Source organism: Ostrinia furnacalis, unplaced genomic scaffold (assembly GCF_004193835.3).
Source record: "Ostrinia furnacalis isolate ACB-3 unplaced genomic scaffold, ASM419383v2 OfSCF0932, whole genome shotgun sequence".
In the NCBI taxonomy this organism is placed as follows: Eukaryota; Metazoa; Arthropoda; class Insecta; order Lepidoptera; family Crambidae; genus Ostrinia; species Ostrinia furnacalis.
Genome location: NW_021131171.1, coordinates 1,180,606 through 1,203,111, shown reverse-complemented (window position 1 = coordinate 1,203,111; position 22,506 = coordinate 1,180,606). Strand labels below are relative to the sequence as shown.

The window sequence follows — 22,506 nt, the reverse complement described above, 5'->3', positions numbered from 1 at the left end:
CTAAGTGGAAGCCTTGTAAGGACGCCTACAGACTGGCGGCTGTCTGTCAGTTTTAAGGCATGAGCGACGGCGTCGAAGGCTTTAGACGAGTCTATTTTGGCTTATAATGATTATTGTGTGAATGTGTGATAATTATTGTAATTTTGACAGAGATACTAGCGATATTTCCGAAGATTCGTAGGTTCAACTCACACAGTGGATGCGGTTTAATATTTACTTTAAAGCTTCAACCACACGATGGCGATCTGCACGCGTTGGTGTGCTCGAAGCATAAGTCATGATAATTGTATTATTCTGAAAAGAGATAAAGAAAGTGAAGATTTCTGCTTTCTACCACTACGAATAATAAGCTCACTCACCCGTTCTGCAATCCACTAGCACCAGCAGTTCCCAATCTCTTGTCTGCCCTCGAATATGGAAGTTGATGAAGAACCAGGCTCGACTCAGGCAATCAAGGCAGCGGGGTTAATAACATAAAAGAGCACTTCACAAAATACACTCCGCACTATTTCAGTTCTCAGCGTTGGCTGAACAGTTCAGGTCTAATACAGTACAGCAGTGTGGACTTCTACGATAGAAGGTTCCAGAAAGAAGAGGTGACTCCAATGCGGCGCGACGGCGTCCGGAGTGAGCCACGTCAGTTCGTAGACTAGTGTAGAAAGCAGCGAATTATAGCGTTGTAAAATTATTACAGAAGCGGGTAGGTAAGAAAAAAGAAAAATGTAAATACCCACATTGGCATGATCAGTATTATGAAGTCACAAAATTCATCCACTGCAATCTTCGACCACCGCAACCCGCCCGTTTATTTCAATCTGTAAAAATCTTTTCATTTTTTCAAGAATCTTTTAATCATCTCCTTACCTCAGCTCCTTACCTAGCCCTCGTTTGAAGAATTGTATTAATAAGACACATAATAACTTCCCAAATTCTCATTAAGTACCTAACCTAATTCAGAAGATATTTTTCAGTCGTTTAAACGTAAAAAACTCAAGCAGACAGAGATACAGCTAGTTTCGTATTAGCAATATTATAGATACCTAATTTATCAAAAAGCACTTTACTTGTCATTAGGTGCTCCGCTAATCGCTTATTACTTGGGCCCACAATTTTCGGGTCGCCAAACCCCTTATTTTGGGGCTGAGCCCCTCACATTCGGGTCCTCCAATTAGGACCCACGTTTATTGTACCGTTAACTAAACTTAATGAATTCCAACACATTCTCGCTAGTTGTTTGATCTTGTACTATTAATAGTTTTGGAAGCGAAACTTGAAGGCTTAACAAAGAACGTAAAGCTAGTTTTTATTTAAATTCCTCTTGAAATTGAATATATTCAAAGTTAAGAGGTCTCAAAACTATGATGATTATGGTAAGGACTGTATGGTTAAAATTCTGGTAGGTTAAAAAAAAAACAAAACATGACATCTAATGACGATGCCAATCATCTTGTCAAAAACTTTTGACGTTGCAAAGTTTGCGACCAAATAATTTAATTAATATCATTATCTTATTCTTAGGGTGATCTAATTACGCAAAAATGACGTCAAAAACTATAGAAGACATCCACATATCGTTGCTGAACAAACTGCTGTCGGATTCAGGACTGGAATGCATCAGGTCAGCGCCAGAGTCCATGGAATCCTCCTCCATCACTGGAGAGATGGAGGAGCAAGGTAGAGCTTTTATTTCTATTGACTTATTTGAGTAAGTTGTTTTTGAGCAATCCTGCAATGTCCTGATACTCTTGATCAAACTGAATACTGAACACAGGTGATTTTTTACATGAGTGTTGCACGTTATAACCATCAGAATAAGGCAGTTCAGCTCTCTATAGCTACAAGATTACAAATGTGATTTTGTAGGTAGTTGGAACTTATAAAACTCTTAACCTAGTATTTGTTCTATTTAGTGTTTACTTAGCTAGAACAGCTCTAAATTTAACTAGATAAAAATACATTAAAAACTGCAAATACAGGACCAGCCGAAGTAGCAGAAGAAGCCGCACCCGAAGTGGAAGCAGTAGAAGAAGAGAAAGAGCAGATAATAGAAGAAATAATAGAAGAACTACCCGAAATATTCCCAACTCCATCCTTACGCCGCGTCTTACCTGATCGAATCAGAAAAATAGAAGAACACAATAGGATTCACGTGCTTCCAGAAGAATTTAGGACAGATATAGATCCGCAGTGGATACCGAAGATCAATGTGACAGCTCCACAGAAGTACATTGATACCTTGGCTGAAATTACAGGCTGTACGAAGTATAAGAGCAGTCTGGCAGAGTACTGGTTTTTGGACACGCTGGCAAATCTGCTGAGGAGGGCGCAGGAGGATGAGCTAAACAGGCGTGAGTTGATAAAGTATTTTCTAGAAAATATTCGCTCCATAGCAACAATTTTTGAGAGTATTCTTCTAGCCAACTTGCTCTTTAATCACCAATCGAATTGATCTCAATATTAAAGACTTATTACTTACCTTACCAATAGAAAACAGAACAGATACCTAAGACTTACTTCTCTTAGTTTAAACAGGGTGCCACATTGTTTTTAACCTTGATGTGCTATCGCCTGTAGAAACAACGAAATCGAAATCGGCTTGTTAAAATCACACTACCTACTTACATAGGAGATGATGTATTTTTTTTCTAGCGACTCAAGCTGTGCTGATTCTATGGTTCTGTGAATGGATGAAAGAAATGCAGCACTTCGACGCAGCAAACCGACAGCGCATGCTTCGAAGGTTCCAGGTAAATATCATTTCAGAATTTTCTCTGAAGATTTCACTGTAGATTATACCAAAAAATATTTAGGACAACATCTACAAATTATTTTCATTGCGTCCCATCTAGAAACTCCAGCTTAAGAATGTGGCTCTCTAAGGTACCTAATCTTGAGAACAACTCTTAATCTAATCATCAATAGTTCACACTACTTCACACACATCGATCTCTGAAACAGGACAACATGCTGTCAGCCGCCCGCTTCATAGCAGAGGAACAGCGTCTCCCCACTCCGACCGAAGCCGGGGTCTTCTACAAGGCCACAGAGGAGCTGCCCGAGGGTCAGGAGCCTCCTCCCACGGTGCCAGCACTGGGAGAGTCCAAGCACCTGGTCACGTTTGAAGGGGCAGCGTACGAGTGCTCATTGAGGGATCTCACCAAGATTATTCATTATATTTTTGACCTGTAAGTTCCATTCATCATCATCATCATCATTTCAGCCATAGGACGTCCACTGCTGAACATATTCCTCCCCCAATGCTTTCCATGTTGATCGATTGGTAGCGGCCTGCGTCCAGCGCTTTCCTGCTACCTTTACGATGTCGTCGGTCCACCTTGTAGGTGGACGTCTCACGCTGCGTTTTCCGATACACGGCCTCCATTCCAGAACCTTTCTGCCCCATCGGCCGTCAGTTCTGCGTACTATGTGCCCTGCCCATTGCCACTTCAGCTTGCTAATCCGTTGGGCTATGTCAGCGACGGGTGAATGTAAGTATGTTCCATTGGTTTTGATTAATCAAAGGTTAATCTCATGAAGGTACAGTCAGATACGGACAGCGCAGGACCGTTCATATGGAATGGAAAACCTTGAGGAAGGCCTTTGTCTAGCAGTGGACGTCATTTGGCTGAAACGACGACAGTCAGCTTCGAATAGTTTGTGACACCCAAGTGGCCAAAAGTTGAACACAACCTTATTCCAATCCATCTCGGGCGACACATCATGCACCCGGATGAGATAGCAGATATCACACTCCAAAGAATCTGGAAATTTATAGACTCAACGGGACTAAGCAGTGAACTCTAAACACAAGGGCTGCTACAATAGATCATTGATTTGGTGGGATATAGACGGCATTAATGAATACCATTTTATTAATGCCGTCTATATCCCACCAAATCAACCGGTTTATGTATATGAGTCATTTATAAATTATTTACAAACCTTATTACAATTCAACATAAAAAACTACCACTTATTTGGCGACTTTAATTTACCGTCAATAGACTGGGTTTATGACGCTAACAGTCTTACTTTAGAACCTATGGCCTGCAATTCATGCTTACTAAATACCTACTTGATCAATTTTATATCACTTATCGGTGGCTACCAACTTAATAACTTATTTAACATTAATCATAGGCTATTGGACTTATACATAACTAATTCTCTTGATAACACTTTAACCGCATCTCCGTTTTATTTGCTTCCTCCTGATTCGCATCACCCTCCTTTCTGCGTAGCTATTCCAATTCAGGCCAAGATAACGGGCATCATAGGTAAGTCTTACCAACAATACTGTTTTAAAAAAATCTGATTTTAAATTAATTAATGAGGAGTTATCAAAATTCGACTGGGACTCGTTGATTTTAAATGAATCGGTTGGTGTGGTATTGGCAGAATTTTATGAAATTTTATATGACGTCATTAAAAAACATGTTCCTAGAAAAACTGTAAAATCGTCACATTATCCAGTCTGGTTTTCGCCGGCATTAATACATATCCATAAGAACAAAAATCGTGCTTGGATTAGATGGAAAAAAACTAATAACCAAATAGATCAATTAAGTTATTCTATTTACAGAAGAAGATTCAAAAGTGAATGTGATAAATGTTATGCTACCTATATCAAACTTGTGGAAAATAGTATCAAAGACAACATTAAGTATTTTTGGACATATATTTCAAACCGTAAAAACTGTTCAGATATTCCAACACAAGTATTCTTTAAGAACAGAATGGCTGACACTCCAGCGGACATTTGCAACTTATTTTCGTGTTTCTTTCAGTCTGTATTTGAAGATTCCTCAGTGCCGGTTGATTACTGCTATGATGATATTAATCTGAAGGATCATACTACTACACATGACGAATCTAGTATTTGTAATATAGTTATACTGGAATCAGATGTACTCACACAACTTAAATCTCTAGATATTACCAAAGGGCCTGGTACTGATAATATCCCAGCCATTTTTTTAAAACATACAGCTAAAATTATAAGTAAACCACTACATTTTATCTATAATAAACTTATAGAAATAGGTGAATTCCCTGAAATATGGAAGTCAGCTAGAATTGTTCCGGTATTTAAAAATGGCTGTAAGCAGGATGTGGAAAATTATAGGCCGATCTCAATCCTGCCAATAATGTCTAAAATTTTCGAAAAATTAGTGCGTAATGAATTGTATCCGAAACTTCATCACAATATATTGCCCCAGCAGCATGGCTTTGTCCGCAGGAGGTCAACTGTTACTAATTTACTTGCTTTTACCTCTCAACTATTTGATGCAATTGATGAAAATAAACAAACGGACTGTATATATACAGATTTCAGGAAGGCGTTTGATCGAGTAGACCATAAGATACTGCTAGAGAAGATAGCGTTTAATGGTATACGAGGGAACCTGTGGCGATGGTTTAAGTCGTATATTAGTAATCGTACTCAAAAAGTGGTTATTCGTGGTTTTGAATCAGATACAGTCGCAGTCACTTCTGGTGTACCCCAGGGCTCTGTTCTTGGGCCACTGCTCTTCGTTCTCTTTATTAACGACATTAATAAATGCTTCTCTTTTTGTAAATTCTCCCTGTACGCTGATGATTTAAAAATTTACAACACCATCACTAGTTATTCTGACCACATACGCTTTCAAAATGAACTGGATACATTCACCAGATACTGTGATGTTAACAAATTGAGTCTAAGTATTAACAAATGTAAGTCGATTACATTTACNCCTATCGATGGTTACAGGGTTATCCATTGTTTTTGGGACACCCTGTATTTATTGTGGCAAAATACACTTGATAAAACTACTAGTTGGTAAATTTTAGACACAACGAACGCAGTATTTTAAGTGTTTCATACCAAAAGATGGTCAAGTTAAGCAGAATTGTAGGAATTGATTTTCATTTTACCATTTAACATTTAAATAAACCTAAATTAAATTAAGGATTCGTCTGACCCATTAATGGTAAACATTTTTCGAGTTATCATACAAAATGTTACCAACCCCTGACATTCTAATGGTATGGAGAAATAGTTTACCAACGCCACATCCATATAATTTTAAATCGATTTAACTTCGTGGTTTTCTCGATTTTTATGGGAATTTCTCAAGCAACCTAATTTAAAACCGTACAGCGGGATTAATCGAGTATGCTTAAGTAAGAGTAATTAATGTTAATCGTTTCTTTAATGACTTTAATCTCACATTCTCTGTCACCACAGACATGCAGTTGTTAATTTATAATAACTAGTTACTTCGAATTATTTTGAGAAAATACTTTGGCAAATTGTTCCTATTTTGAATATTTTGAGCCTTGAATTTTAATTGTATGTAAAGCACAGATTTTAAACGTCTGAAAATATTTATATAATATAGTAAGAAAAAGCTATCTACGGTTTACTAATAAATTAAATCATATTTAGATTAAATTTTAATTTTAAGTACATAAGAATGTTACTTAAAATATAGAATGTCACTTGAAATGAGATTTTTAGAATTAACTTAAATAATACGCTCGTAGATAGGTATGTAATTGGACCAGAAAATAATAACTTTAAAACAAACCATCTTATCCCATATCAATTTGTCTAAACTTCTATTACCCCTATTATATTTCTTTCCTTTTCCCATAAATATACATACAGTAGTTTTATGGCGTTTGAACCACTTCTAAACGATAGTGGAAGTGAATGCTATAACAATCAAGTTTATGCTTTTTACATTGGCCCCACTATCCCACATTTGGACAGCGGAATTTAATTAGATGCTAGTGATGTCACGATGCAGCGCACTGTCATATCGATAAAAGACAGAATATTTTTTTAACCAAAATGGGAAAGGTCTGCGCCTGTTGTTGGCGGTACCTATTATATTTTTTTATATTAGTGCTACTGAAATGCACTTGCAATTGGAGCTAGCTGTTTACTGAAATTGCAATGCGGTGTTTTAGATAGGGATTTTGTGGGTGCTCATTTATTAAAATCTAAATAAAATACTATGTAGGTTATGTTATTTTAAAGCTATTGATAGTTTCTCCTTTTTTGGTTATTATCTGTTAGGTTGTAAGGATTTACTGCAACCTATATTATTTGTGTATGAGTTGTTAGGGCCTATACCCACGGCAATCCAGTTTTGCTGAATCCAGTAATGCAGAAAGGATCCCACTGCAGAAGCGGATTTCACTCGGAATCTGAATTCCTGAGAAATTGGTTATTTCACCTCCAAATGCGAATTGGCACATTTGATCAGTCAGTCCCTAGTTTTAGTTCCCGAATATAGAATTTGTTACTAAACAAAAAAGGCCTTTCCTAGGAAAAAATAATAATTAATTTGAAATCGGAAAAGTGAGCTAATTTCACTTTAACAGTTTAAGAAAAAACAAACATGCAATTCAACAATCAATTTTAAAGTATTGAATCATTGATAACATCGATAACACATCACCGCCGTATCGATAAGTGCTAAAACTGTAAGTGCAATAGGTACAAGTTTATCAAGCAAAGCTTCATCGAATTTTCTGTCTTATGGCAATGACTTAAAATGTATTTTTGATTAAAAATGTCAATGCAGTTTCCAAAATGTTATCATTTTATAAGTGAAACAATTGATATTATTGGACTTTAATTGATAATGACCGGGCATCCCCTTGTTGTTTAATTTTATAATTGATTTGTTTTGGCTGCACTCGTGGATTCCAGAAAATATACTCTTCCAATAATTTACAAAAAAATAAGTATCCCTTTGCACTTTAAAATTGTTGGTTTAGTATGACTAAAATTATAAATAGTTTTTAAAGTATTTCATAAAACACTTCTACTAAATAGAAAATAGGGTTTTTTTTAAATTAGGACTCTACCAGTCCAGACCACCTTAAATTATTTTCGTAGTTTAAACCCAGTCTCCTTAAAGAAAACTTGAAAAAATCTTTCAGAAGTCTATTGCTCAAGATTTTAAAATTAATCTATGTCACAACTCACAATTTAAATACGAGAATTGATTAGAATACTTAGTATTTATGAATGATTATACCTAAGTAATAACATGTAAAGATATTTTTTAACAGTTAAAGTTTGGTGTACGTTTTCATTTTAGTATTAATTTTGATTGTATAAGAAACAAAACCATTTACATCAACAAGGCCTAAAATTTTAATGTTGGTGCCACAAAATTGCCACATCAGCAATTGCTGTTAAAAACTGCCTTCCTGTCATGTGTCAGTGAAACCCAATAAGTTGAGCAGACAGCTGCCGTCCGCTTCCAGTTCCGAGGTATCAGGTTCGAGTCCCAGCAGCGACGCAATTGACTCATCGATAAGGAAACGTTTTTATTGCAGTTGATCAGGATATGAGCTAAAGTAATACTTTTTAAACTTCAGTTATATCTTTAAATATGCAATTTGAATTTCGACTGATTATAGGTACCTACTTAAACTGAACAAAACAATAAATAGAAAGAACAATAAATAAATTATAAATAGTTATTTCCTCTGAAAATTTTTCTTAAGTCTAAAAACTTATGATGCTTTTAGTTCTTTTCTGTGAAAAAACAAGAAAATGGATTGGGGCTTTAATTTGGAGGAGATTTAGCTCTGACTTTTTTTGAAATATGTAAGTTTTCAAAGAAACATTGAAGAAGAGTTAAATCTATACCTATATATAAAAATGAAACCCGTTTTCCGTTGTCACGACATAACATGAAAACGGCTTGACCGATTTGGCTGAAAATTGTCAGGGAGGTAGTTTAGAGCCAGGAGAAGGACATAGGATACTTTTTATCCCGTTCGAAATTTAAAAAAAAGTCTGCTTATTTATTGCCATTAAGGCGGAAGAAAGTTCGCCGGGTCAGCTAGTACACTATAAACATATTAAATTTCGCAGTATGTAGATTGGTGCTTTGGTGTCCTAGTCTGCATCTATCTACACTTGTCACATAAACGGCCAACCACCTGAATCAATGAGTGTCAAGTTAGTCTCTGGGAATAAGTTAAGCTGTCATTAGACTTTGGACCCGTAAAAAAATATATCAGAGCAACATAGGAGTTTGAAGTTAACGATCGATGTCCAAAAAACAGTGAACAGTAAATTACACATTGGGCACACTGAAAACCAGCGTCGTGGCCTTCCTCACCAGGGGCCACGGCATATGCTGAGTAACATCGCTGTACGACAGGGTGGCACTGTTCAGTTTACTTTCTCTTCAATTGTATGTTTTTTTTTATGCATAACAAGGCAGGTATTTGACCACAATCGCACCTGATGTTAAGAGGGATGCAGTCTAGGATGGTACATATCTGCCCTGTAAGTGCCTATTCACTCTCGCCTTGAAAAGGCCCGGTGTTTTATGTGTAAAGATGTTTTATGTGTTACCTCTGTCTTGTTTGCTTTTTTTTATTTACCTCTTTTGTCTTTTGTGATGTCCATGGCAATAAATGTTTCTTTCTTTCTAAATTCAGTCTTTTTATGCAGAACAAAGCAAGTGTTTGACCGCAATCGCACCTGATGTTATGTGAGATGCAGTCTAGGATGCTACACCTTGAAAAGACCCGGATTATAGTGTTCGGGAATGACAGCAGCAGTCAACGAATTCTAGCCCCTAGCTGTTCGCATTATAAAAGAGTTATCGAATCTCTTTTGGAAGATAAGAGCAGTCGCCCGGCAAGCGGAAGGTCGTGGGTTCGAGTCCCGCCTTAGGTAGTGCGATTTTTCAAGTTGTATATTTAAAATTTAAAACTATTATAGACCGTCCAAATGTTAAATCCTTACGCACCAACTCCTCAGATCTTCGTTCCACCAGTGGAGCGGATCTTTCCTTCATTACTATGCATGAGATTCGTTTTCTTCCCCACTTCACACTTGCACTAATGCCAGGAAGTTATATTATGCGTTTTGTATGATCATTAAGATTTGTATGTCCTTGTAGCATTTTGTAGTTTCACTTTCGAGTTATTTAATGTGCTATGCTTCCGTACACTTTCGGTTCGTTTATGAATAAATATTAAGTTTTATTAATCTTTTTTTAAACTTAATTAAGGCGCAATTAATTGACTATAGAATTCGATTAACATTTCAGCAAATTTTCTAAGACTTCGTGAACTCGACACTGATGAAATAAAACCAAATTAGTGGAATCATGAAAAATATTTTTACACAATACTGTGAATCAATAGATTTTGTCATCATAGAAAACTCCATTAAAAATAATTGAAGAAAAGTCCTATTTGAATCATTTATGAGCAGGTGTTAATTCTAGCTCCTTTAAATTAATTTTAATTAGGTTTAATAAACCATTTTCTTATTAGTATGTGTAGGTACACAGGGTGTCTCAAAAATTGTGTCAAGCCAAAGCCCAAAGGTAGAGCGTCACTAGGGCTACCTGCATCTAGTCAAAGCTTAACTTTCTGATATTCTTTAAACACACTCGAAGGTGTGGTTGGTGTGGTATTGAACCACAACTTACGAGAATCTGATTTTCATTTGTTTCGTTTTATTGTGATCTGTGGCTGATCACAATCACAATTCGTATTGTTTCTTTTTTATTCGAGTTTATTATATTGCAACATGTTACTGGCAGGTTCTCGTTAAAAAAAGGATTCCAAATTGAAATCGATATCAATCGCAATCCTGCTCAAGGAGCGTGACGTCAGCCCAGATTGATGGAATCGCGTGCGCAACGCACACTGCCCGTTCCCACGGGACTTGCGACGTTTTTGTTTGTACCTATGTGTTTTTCATACATTATGTATGTTGGGAAAATAAAAATGACCAGCAGTAATTGGAGGTTATGTTTTTAGGTTCAATTTATGGTTTGTTTCGCATATTTTTGTGTTAATTAGGTGATAATGATTGGGTATCGGCAAATCGTCTATGAAGGAACACATTTTTTACATAAAAATAAGTAAGTATTTTTGGACGTTGTTTTCACTAAAATATTTATTTATTTATTTATTTATTTTCCACACTTATAACTATCATTACAGGTTGACGCCTAATGCGATAGTACCTATAACATACTTTGTTAAATAATGCTTAATCTAAACTTATATCTATAACCATATTCTAATAATCTTAACAATAACAAATCACGTATAGAGCAGCTATTGTGAACTCATTCAGAGAGCAAGCAAATAAGTCAATTCGATCCGCTAACGTATTAATAAGGCGCATGGCGCGAATAATAAAAATATCAAACTAGGGAAAGATATTTTAGATTTCCAATCCAAGCATGGTGGTGGGCTCTTTCTTTTCTTCTTTTATGGTGTAAGTAAGAATGAGGATAAAATCTAGACTGAATGAGTCATAGTAAGCTTACTGGATTGAGATACTACTCGTAACGTAATGTGATGATAAAAAATGTCTCTAATCACTTTGACCGTCTGTATGCCTAAAACTTCATTTTGGAACCAAAGTTAAGGGTTGATTTGTAGGAAAAAATGCTTCCTAAATACTTTTGAAGTCCCTTTACGTATGATGGACTCACACATAAGATATGCGTAAATCATTAACGAACGAGGTCATACAATCGTTTGCCTACAGGATACTGGGGTGCATGCATTACGCCGTCACGGTGCGTGTCAGGACGTCCTGATTTCAGCAGATTCCATCGTGAATACGTTAATATACAATGAGGAATAATTAGGGACAGGTACATCGTCAGGGTTCAATGTTTATCACGAGGGAAGATAAGTATGGCGTACCAGACATCAGTAATAATGACATTACATCAAAGTTATGTTATTACCTTAAATTAATAAGCCCAAGGCTTTATTAATCAACAAATGATGCTTGCTTAAGTGAAGCAGCAACGCAATGCGAAGTCGAACGTACAGCGATGAATCTTGAGCTCTGTGATTTGTTTGTGTGTCACTCCGCCATCACTCAGGTATTGTCTATGAATAGGTTTTTGGGACCCTGTGCGTCCACGCGCACTGTGAGACCTCATAGTATTGTTTATGAATACGAGTGTCAGTAACAGGTGAGGTAACAGTCTTAAGTTTGATTGTCAGTCAGACTGAACTGTCTCAAATTCTTTATCTTTCTCAAATCTAAAAATTCGTTCCTCTAAATCTGAAAAACAATTTTGTATTTTTGTGTCAAAATTTTCTCTCGTATTGTACAAAAGTAGTAAAATAGAGTATAGAATCTGTAGTTTACCCTCTCGGTCATATTTATAACTCACAATCTAAGACTACGTAATCAGTCACACAATACCTCTTTGAGTATGAATAGGAGTGTCAACTTTGAAAGGAGAGGATCGGAGGGTCGCTTGCTAGCAAGTGCAACCAAGAAAGGGCTTGAGAACAGGGAGGGAACAGGGAACAGAAATGTGTAGAGCCGTTTAGATTAGTAAATAATTAATTTAAATTTTCAGGTAGAGCAGTAGTAGGTATACTACCTATTTAGTATGAAGAGAAGTGCGTAGGACATCCACCCACAAGGTGGACCGACGACATCATAGAGGTAGAAGGAAGGCGCTGGATGCAGGCCGCTACCAACCTGCCTTAGTGGAAATCATTGGGAAAGGCCCATTTCAGCAGTGGACGGCCTATGGCTGAAATGATGATGATGATGAAGGTAGATAAATTGTATCGTTTTTATTTTCATTTGAACCTACTTTACCAACATGCAGCAGTCATACTTTAAGCTGATGGTTCCGATATGCATTTTTTGATAATGAAACTGATAAGAGAACCCGTTCACTTATTTATCGCGGTTAAAACCAATTACTAATATAAAATATGCTTATTACATTGATTTTGTTTACAATTTACAGTATTAACATTAGCAGTAATAACATTATGATAAGAAATAATTGCGCATTAGTATGCCTTTCCTGTGGGGTTTTACAATAAAACGTACAAAATTAAATATTTACAGCTTTATACTTATTGTACCACCTATATGTATAACTTACTCGAAAAAATTGACTTTAGTTCTCAATACCTCTACTTAAAAATACTACTACTACTTAAAAAAGCTCCTTCTGATGCATGCAGTCGGGTAAAAAATTATATTACGGCACTCAGGCAGGTTTACCCAATGCCACTTTGCGATGAAAAATACTTCTAAAATTTACTGTCGACTATTTTGAATGACCTGATTATCAAGTTACCTAATTATAGTTGAAAATTGAATGCCGAGATAAAAGTTGCAATAAAGTTAACAAAACTTTGTCCTTTAACTTTTTTTATAATGTGCCGCTCTATCCCTTTCTCTGTCCTAATCAACTGTCCCTCCAAAATTTAGGGTTTAGAAAAGATCACAAAAGACGCCGGACAAAGATTTCCATAAAGGCGCGTTCACACGTGCGCGCACACGTGGTCGGGGTCAACGAACCCCGAAACAATATGCACTCATTAATAAGACTTGATTGAGTTCCGAGGGTTTGATGATTTGCTGTCTTTTGTTTTTGTGCAGCTGTGTGGTGATGCAACGGTCGGGAAACACAAAGGAAAAATAAATAAATCAAAGATAACAATATTTTTTTTTTAATTTACATGAAAATCATGAAGTAAAAAATAAGACATAAGAAAATGCCAAAATTAATAAAATGATGTCTAAAAGAATATAAAAACACGGTCCAAAGACTCAGAAGTCTAAACTTACGGGTTCAGAAGTTCTGAATTCAATTTCCAGATAGGGTACACAACATGAAAAACGCTTTATGAATTTCCCGTACTTGAGACAGGCAACAGAGAGAAAACTGGCAGTACCTATCTCACACACAGTATCACACACTTTGTATCGTTCTAAGCTGTGATAAGTAAGATTCTAAGGGTAGTTGACACCAATAACCAAAATACCAACCGCGACTTGTTAAAAACTTACCTATTATCAGGGCTAGACCCTGAAAATTGAAGAAAAAGAACATAAGTGTCTTTCCATACAAATTAGGTAATATTGTTTTAGAAAAAGTGGATTGCATAAGAGACCTGGGCGTATTACTAGATTCGAAGCTACATTTAGACAGACATATAGACGGTATTATAAACAAAGCTTTTAAAATGTTTGGTTTTGTGGTCCGTGCCAGTGAACATTTTAAATCTCCTAGAACCTTTTTACATTTATATAAATCTCTCATTAGAAGTCAATTAGAATATGCTGTACCAATTTGGAGCCCTGTGTATCAGAAATATTGTAATGCAATTGAAAATGTACAAAAGAAATTCTTGCGATGTGTTAATTACAGGTGTTATCATGATTATTCAAAATATGACCAATTGTTACAAAAATATAAATTAATAAAACTAATAGATAGACGAATAATGTTGGATATGGTTGTATTATATGACTTATGTCATAATAAGTATGACAGCTGTGAACTAATGAATAAACTGAGCTTCTCAATACCAAGAAAAGCCTCTGTTCGTTCTTGTCGGCCAACTGAGACGTTTGCAATCAAGAAATATCGCACCGATGCTGGCAAACGATCACCCTTTAACAGATTGTTCATGATCTATAATAGTAAATTTAACCTTATCGACTTATTTAACGTCAAACTTAGTAAATTCAAGAAGGAAATCCTGTTACAGCTTAGCAGTTGAGTGGACCCTTATGGCACGGTCTGTTTAATTGCTGAGCTTAATTTTATTCTCATGGTTTTTGTTTTTCATTTTTTGTTTTGTTTTTAAATTACACTGATGACTGGCTGCTGCGCTTTGTGCGCGGTATTGTTTGAATTGTATACCTACTTAGTTGCTTACTTTATAACTTTTAAGAAATGATGTATAAACTTAATTACCCTAAACCTAAGCTCTCAATAAAATATTTATAATGTAATATGTGGACATTGCTGTTGGTCATACAATAGTTTAGATAGATAAGTGCAATTCTAGACTAAGACCCATTCTAAGACTGTTTTTTGTCCCAAATAAATGGAAAAAAAAAAATTAAGTTGGTTTTCAATTTACTGTAGTTATAATTCGATTAATAGTATCCTGAAATAAATATCTGTATGTCCACTGACTATTATGGGTCAAGTACACAATTTTGAATTTCTTCGTCATCAAACTTCTAAACCACGCTCCAAAAAGTTCCTCTTTAACGAGTGGCAACTTTAAATTTAATTGGCTCAAGTGCAATTACTGGCAACACTGGCCCGTCATTATCCACTTGCCACGACAGGTGTCCGCCCAGTCGTTAGCTCCTAATTGATGACCAGGATGGTGTGATGCAACTTATGTAAATAGGGATTTCATAAGAGAAAGTAAGGTACATTAAACTTTGTGAAGAAGTTTTTTTCTAATATAACTTCGACTACAATCAATGATAAAACCACCTAAATCAGACCCAGAATTCCTTGTTCTGGATTTATGTTTGCGATTGGTTTATATCCGCCTGGCTATTTTACATCGTCTTACTTAAATGTGTTGTCATTAACAACAAATTAAAACGTATAGATTTTCTGTGGACTGCGCTTGAAGATTCAGGGTAAAGCTCGCTTCTATGCTTAGCCTGATTTTTACTTTTAAATCAGGTGCGAAGCAGGCGTACACCTTTCCCATAGCTAACTAGTTACAAAAACAGGTCTGTTACGATTTTATAAAGCACTAAACCAATTTTCGCGTACACAAGCTCGGACTAGTACAAGATCCTACATTTGAACATTATTGAGGAGTAACATGCATAATAACGTCAAATTGAACAGTATCAGACTTTACCTACTTAATTTTTTGTAGCAAATAACCCCCTCCTTCTGGTGCAGGCGGGTAAGTAGCACCTCTATTACAACTATACAAGATGGCACCGAAACCATCAAGTTGCGTAGTGGTCTGTACATTTGGATTAGGATTATCTCACGAGTGGGATACGGAGGGCCATTAGAGTAAAGCTTTGTGCGCACGCATTCCTCGCGCGCTCTCACGAGTCCTGCGCACGCGGCTTGATCATAGAGGGGCGGGTAGGGCTGCCACGTGGACTATAGAAAAATAGATGAAACAAATATTCATAGGGAATTCCTATACAGCGCATTTAGATAGTTACTATCAAACCATAATTCCAAAAAAAATACGTTCTAGCTGGAAAACTGAGTTACTTAAAACTGAACCGGTGCTGGCGTCACTATAGGTACCCTATTTTAAGTTGGTGTTTCTTTTTTATTGATAAGACTATTTATCAACTTTTGTGGGATAAAAGCCGAATCTTTGGATACAGAGGCGTACCGCATAATTATGTAGTATTCAATTCAAAATGCTAGAAAAAATAAAGATTCTTACATAATTTGTAAAAAAAATTGGCAAGATGAAGAGATCTTCGTAGTGACAATTACTAAAATCTTTGCCTATTTTCCACAATGAAACTATTTCTAGCAGCTAGTTTGGCCAGCCCTACCGGCCCTCCGCCCTCCCAGGGCAATGATCTTCAAATTCTCTATTATTTAGGGTCCAGCTGTTTTATATCTGATCCTGTATTGGGAGTACACGGAAATGGGGTTTTATGCTGTTAACACATTTCAAAATAGCCATAACTGTGTTATATCCATTATTTGTTTCGCTACGGCATTGGTTTGTTTGTTTTATGTGCTCTGATTTATTATTATTGCTGGCTGACCCGGCGAACTTCGTCTTATAGTTAATGAATTGGACTTTTCTTTAATAAATAAAATACAAGATTTATAAATAAAAATTTTCGTTTAAATCGCTTTCTTGGGGAAAGGTGCCCAGAAGGCTGGTCACATTGCCACTTTGGATGGCCAGGCTAATTCTTTAGCCAAGGTAAGTTTAAGCCAGCCTTTGGATCGTACGATGTCTCAACTAAACGTTTAGAATCTTACGAAACAGTTTGTGGGCGCTTGGCCCCCACGGTTTCAACTCCAAACGGCTCAAATATGTAAGTCTCATTGAGATTTTCATATTTGCGCCGCTTGAGGTCCTCTGCAGAAGCAGCAGCCGAACCCACCTTGACGCCGGTAGAAGGAAGATTGGACTTATTGTTATATTTATTACTAGAGGCGATAAGCTCATAGCCTACATGTTTATCTGGATAGCTTTTAATTGCGGGAGATAGCGGAGTTACAAACCATTTTAATTGTTTCATTAAAAGTTTCAGATGCCCTTTAAGCCTTTCAAAAAATTCTACTCTTTGGAGCGGATACAAATGCCACAAATATGTATCCAGTAGTCTTGAGTTACTTATTTATGAAATATGTAATGTAAAGTTTACATATTCGAAACATGAAGGACACAGAGTGCCCTAGTTTAGCTTCACACTTTCTTTGCTATAGTAGAAATTCGAGCCTTATATGGCCAAATTGGGTTCTGTATTTGACATCTATACCATACTGAACCCACATTACTGTCACATACAGCACTATCGTCTCATGCAACTCTATCAAGTCTTCAATGCAGTTGCGTACGCGCACGGTGGTCCAGCGATTGGCGTCCTCGATTAGTTGCCGGCGATCAACATTCGATGCTTGGAATGTGAGCTTGTGACACAATGACACTATTAACCTAGAATCAAGTCAAATGGACGAGACAGAAACCCTTCCTCGGATTGTTCGTAAAGCTGTCAAAATTGATTAACCTAGTAGATCTCCACACAAGAATGGTTAAATAAAATAGCAAGCATAATGTGGTTCTGAGTAGTTCGATTACATTAGATTTACAAAGTTCATTCTTTTTAGAATCTCTTATTTAGTACTTAGGTAGGTACTTAATACCTACCTACTAAAAAAAATATAGAGAAGTTTTCAGCAGGCGTTTTTCACAAGCTTGAATTTTGTTTCACCTGTCTGGTGTCTGTAAACAAATCTTGCAAGTCATGCGCATATTTTTATCTCTATCTGAAGAATCATGTAAAAGCTCAATTTAGATTCATGTTTCAGTTCATTACACGATTAATGCCTGTTTTCACCATCAATCCCTAATTTTTAAGTGACCCCTATGTAAACAAAATTCCTGTTATGTGTTACCATAGGGGTCACTTAAAAATTAGGGATTGATGGTGAAAACGAGCATAAGACTCTTACATCTGAACTAATATCTATGCGTGTAGACCTGAAACGTTGTAGTGACCGTAAAATAGAATAAAGATTAATTTTAACATAATGACAACTTCGAAGTACCATTACATTCAAGTTTTACTCTTCTCCAATGCGGCACACGCACGGTGGTCCATTGAATAGCATGGTGGGTTTAAATTAGATGGCGGCCCTTCAATAGAAAATGTGCGTTTGACCCAGTAAGATGATGTACCCTAACGATGCCGACAAGTAACTATACTTCCATCTAGTTACTTCTGATTAATTTCATGTCAACAACAGCATCGTCTGAACAACAAGTCACCCTATGACGTATCGTCCAAAATGCCTGAAAATTAAATTCGACATACAAAACAGCAACAAGCAAACATGACTTACTTGACTTAAGGTCTTATGTCCCCTAGATGGGGCAGAGGGCGTCCACAATAGTCCTCCAACGCGTTCGGTCTTGAGCTTCGGGTTTGATCTCGCTCCAAGTCTTGCCGATTTCCTTCACCTCAGGCAAACTCGTAATAATCATAATAATCATAATATCTTTATTGCTTCATGTGAGTGTGAGTATCGCTGAAACTCGTCAACGATTTCAGCGTTTGAAACTGCTTTTTTTTTTCAGGATTAATCCACACACAAAGGTCAGATACTTCTAATAACTTTTCTCTTTGTCAAGATGAGTATTTCAGTACCGACTGCCCTTGTGAGTGCATCCAAATGCATATTATAGGAACCTCCCGCTTGTATGTGCAACCCATCAACAATTTTAGCATTTTGAACAGCTTTTTTCAGCACTTACCCACACGCAGAGTAAATTATATTGGGCCAGATACTCTTAATAACTTTTCCGTTAATAACTTTATTTTCTCAAGGTGATATTTCTGTAGAGTCTCCTACGTAGTTCCGAATTCATTCAAATGCATATTACGGGAACCTCCCGTGTGTGAAACCCATAAACAAATCAACAATTTTAGCATTTTAACTGCTTTTTTCAGCATTTCTTCTCACACACAGAGTATGTCATATTATAGCTAGTCAGTGCCTGAGCTAAGAGAGCGGCAAGGGAGGGTGCTTTGAGACGTCAAACGTTCGGGAGACTTCAAATTTAATGTGCTTCAGATATTTTGTATGCTCTGTCACGTCATAATACACTCAACATCAAATAAACCGCACCTTCCGCGACGCGAACTTTAAAGATTTTCTTTTGACACAATCATGGTACCCCAACAATATTGGTGTTATTTGAAAGCCCAATAAATATCCTTAAAGAAAAATACATTTCATTTCTAAATAAATGATTAACATATACCATAAATGTGACTTGTAAATAGACCTCACTTTGGGCTCACCTGTGGGATCAATTAGACCCATTTTTATGGTTATAAAACCAAATAAAGATCTCACGTGTCCTCTTTAACAGATGGATAGCGATTAATCCCAACTTAACAGTTTTATAGTCATAAAAAATGGCTATAGCGTACGTAACTACCTATTTTTTGAAGAAGTGACTCTGGATCCTTGTAAAGACACATTTTTGGGGTAAAAACCTTTCCTTTAAAAATCAAAATCAAAAAATTANAGACATATAGACGGTATTATAAACAAAGCTTTTAAAATGTTTGGTTTTGTGGTCCGTGCCAGTGAACATTTTAAATCTCCTAGAACCTTTTTACATTTATATAAATCTCTCATTAGAAGTCAATTAGAATATGCTGTACCAATTTGGAGCCCTGTGTATCTGAAATATTGTAATGCAATTGAAAATGTACAAAAGAAATTCTTGCGATGTGTTAATTACAGGTGTTATCATGATTATCCAAAATATGACCAATTGTTACAAAAATATAAATTAATAAAACTAATAGATAGACGAATAATGCTGGATATGGTTGTATTATATGACTTATGTCATAATAAGTATGACAGCTGTGAACTAATGAATAAACTGAGCTTCTCAGTACCAAGAAAAGCCTCTGTTCGTTCTTGTCGGCCAACTGAGACGTTTGCAATCAAGAAATATCGCACCGATGCTGGCAAACGATCACCCTTTTAACAGATTGTTCATGATCTATAATAGTAAATTTAACCTTATCGACTTATTTAACGTCAAACTTAGTAAATTCAAGAAGGAAATCCTGTTACAGCTTAGCAGTTGAGCGGACCCTTATGGCACGGTCTGTTTAATTGCTGAGCTTAATTTTATTCTTATGGTTTTTGTTTTTCATTTTTTGTTTTGTTTTTAAATTACACTGATGACTGGCTGCTGCGCTTTGTGCGCGGTATTGTTTGAATTGTATACCTACTTGGTTGCTTACTTTATAACTTTTAAGAAATGATGTATAAACTTAATTACCCTAAACCTAAGCTCTCAATAAAATATTTATAATGTAATATGTGGACATTGCTGTTGGTCATACAATAGTTTAGATAGATAAGTGCAATTCTAGACTAAGACCCATTGTAAGACTGTTTTTTTGTCCCAAATAAATGGAAAAAAAAAAATCAAACCTGGTCGAGCTGGCGCAAATGAAGGCCCAAAAACCAATAATAATAATAATTCCAATTGTAACAAAGAACGTGTGAACGTGTTGCGAACTTTTTGGCTAGGTTAAGGTACTATTGGGTGTCACGAACTATTTGACGTAGACTGTAGCAGGAAGGCCCTGGATTAGATAAAACCCTTTTTTTGTCGCGGAGGAAATGCTCACCGTCACCACTACCGGGGGATAGGGTGGTGTGTGGGACTCCCGGTGCCCTTAAAAGGGCGCTGCTCCGTCCTGAAAAGGACGGGGTATACCCACAAAAACCTCAGCGGCGTTCCGTCATCGCCCGAGTGGGAGTGTCGCGGGTAACCAGCCATAGCCTTAGACTTCCGCGACAGATTAGATACAACCCATCCTAGCGCTAGTAACCTAAATTCTACCTATTCCAGCTTCAGCACAGATTACCAATACAACCTGGTCCGTTCCATCTTCACGTTTCCCCCGGAGTATGTCCTGATAGACGCCCCCTTCCCGATCCAGAACCCTAAGCGTTTGTACGCGCCTCTGAAGATTAAACCTAAGAAGGAAAAGTCTCCAAAGAAGGATGCTAAGCCAGCTGGTAAGGGGAAGAAGAAGGAGGTCGATACGGAGGAGTATTTGGCTTTGCTAGAGGTAAATTTTGACATTGGAAACTTTTTTAATCTTACTAATTATTTTTGTAGCACCAGAAGCGGTGGTTGGGTAAGCTACTTTTGAGACGTAGGTATTATGTGTACAAAAGGCCTGCATAATCTTTAGAAATATAATTGAAAAGCTTTTTAGGTATAGGCAATAGTGACGTGACTCCATCGCAGGAGGATGACCCTCTCTTATTTACCAGAGATAAATTGTGGATTAGGCCTACACTCCTAGGGATGTTATGGATATGTAGTTTCGGTTATGGATACGGTTACGGATATAGGAATAATATTATAACGGTTTCGGTTACGGTTACGGATATTTTTTTATATCGGATATCCGAAAGTTTCGGTTACGGTTACGGATTCGGATATTTTTTTATATCGGATGTCCGAAATTTTCGGTTACGGTTACGGATATCCATAACATCCCTGCACTCTACCACACTGGCCAGATGTGTACGGGAGTCAATTTTGTTTGTTTCTCCCTTAAGTCGCCTCTTACAACATCCACGGAAAGACTGGGCGCGGTACTATCCCACTGTGTAAAAATCACACGGCTTTAGCCCACACATGATTCATGTGCAACAAGCTACGTTAACTATAAAGGAAAAAATAATTTATTTGGTTAATAATAGCACCAACCGACTCAGCGAGCATGACGCGCTAGACTAGGAGAACCCAGAACTTACTTAGGTACTTTTTGCCATTCCAGCTCATAGCCAGAGACGAGCGTGAGCAAGAGGAACAAGAGGAAAGAGACAGAGAAGACTGGAACCGCCGCAGTCACATCCTGCCGCTGAACTTCGCGGCGACTGACGAGTTCTTCGACAAGTACTGGCCGCCGCCGCCGCCCGAGCCAGAGCCGGAGCCCGAGCCAGAGCCCAAGGGGAAGGGGAAAGGGAAGAAGAAGTGATTTTTAAGTCCCTTTAACTCCTCTCGATTAAGTCCCATTAACTCCTCGCGATTAAGTCCCGTTAACTTCTCGCGAGTCCCGTTATGTCCTCGCGATTAAGTCCCATTAACTCCTCGCGATTAAGTCCCGTTAACTCCTCGCGATTAAGTCCCGTTAAATCCTAGAGAGTAAGTCCCGTTAACTCCTAAGTCCCGTCAACTCGTAGCGATCAAGTCCCGTTAACTCCATGTGATTAAGTCCCGTCAACTCGTAGCGATCAAGTCCCGTTAACTCCTCGCGATCAAGTCCCATTAACTCCTCGCGATTAAGTCCCGTTAACTCCTCGCGATCAAGTCCCGTTAACTCCTAAGTCCCGTCAACTCGTAGTGATCAAGTCCCGTTAACTCCTCGTGATTAAGTCCCGTCAACTCGTAGCGATCAAGTACCGTTAACTCCTCGCGATCAAGTCCCGTTAA

The 22,506-nt window shown here is 37.2% G+C and overlaps 1 protein-coding gene across 1 annotated transcript; it reads left to right on the top strand.

Moving 5' to 3' along the window:
* The first annotated feature begins 1,530 nt into the window (after window positions 1-1,530).
* LOC114350645 (uncharacterized) lies at window positions 1,531-22,164 on the top strand. Its single transcript, XM_028301513.1, has 6 exons — window positions 1,531-1,674; window positions 1,977-2,348; window positions 2,650-2,747; window positions 2,959-3,185; window positions 20,908-21,130; window positions 21,851-22,164. The coding sequence occupies exons 1-6, from the start codon at window positions 1,539-1,541 to the stop codon at window positions 22,049-22,051; spliced, it is 1,257 nt and encodes a 418-aa protein (XP_028157314.1). The 5' UTR covers window positions 1,531-1,538; the 3' UTR covers window positions 22,052-22,164.
* Window positions 22,165-22,506: the final 342 nt, after the last annotated feature.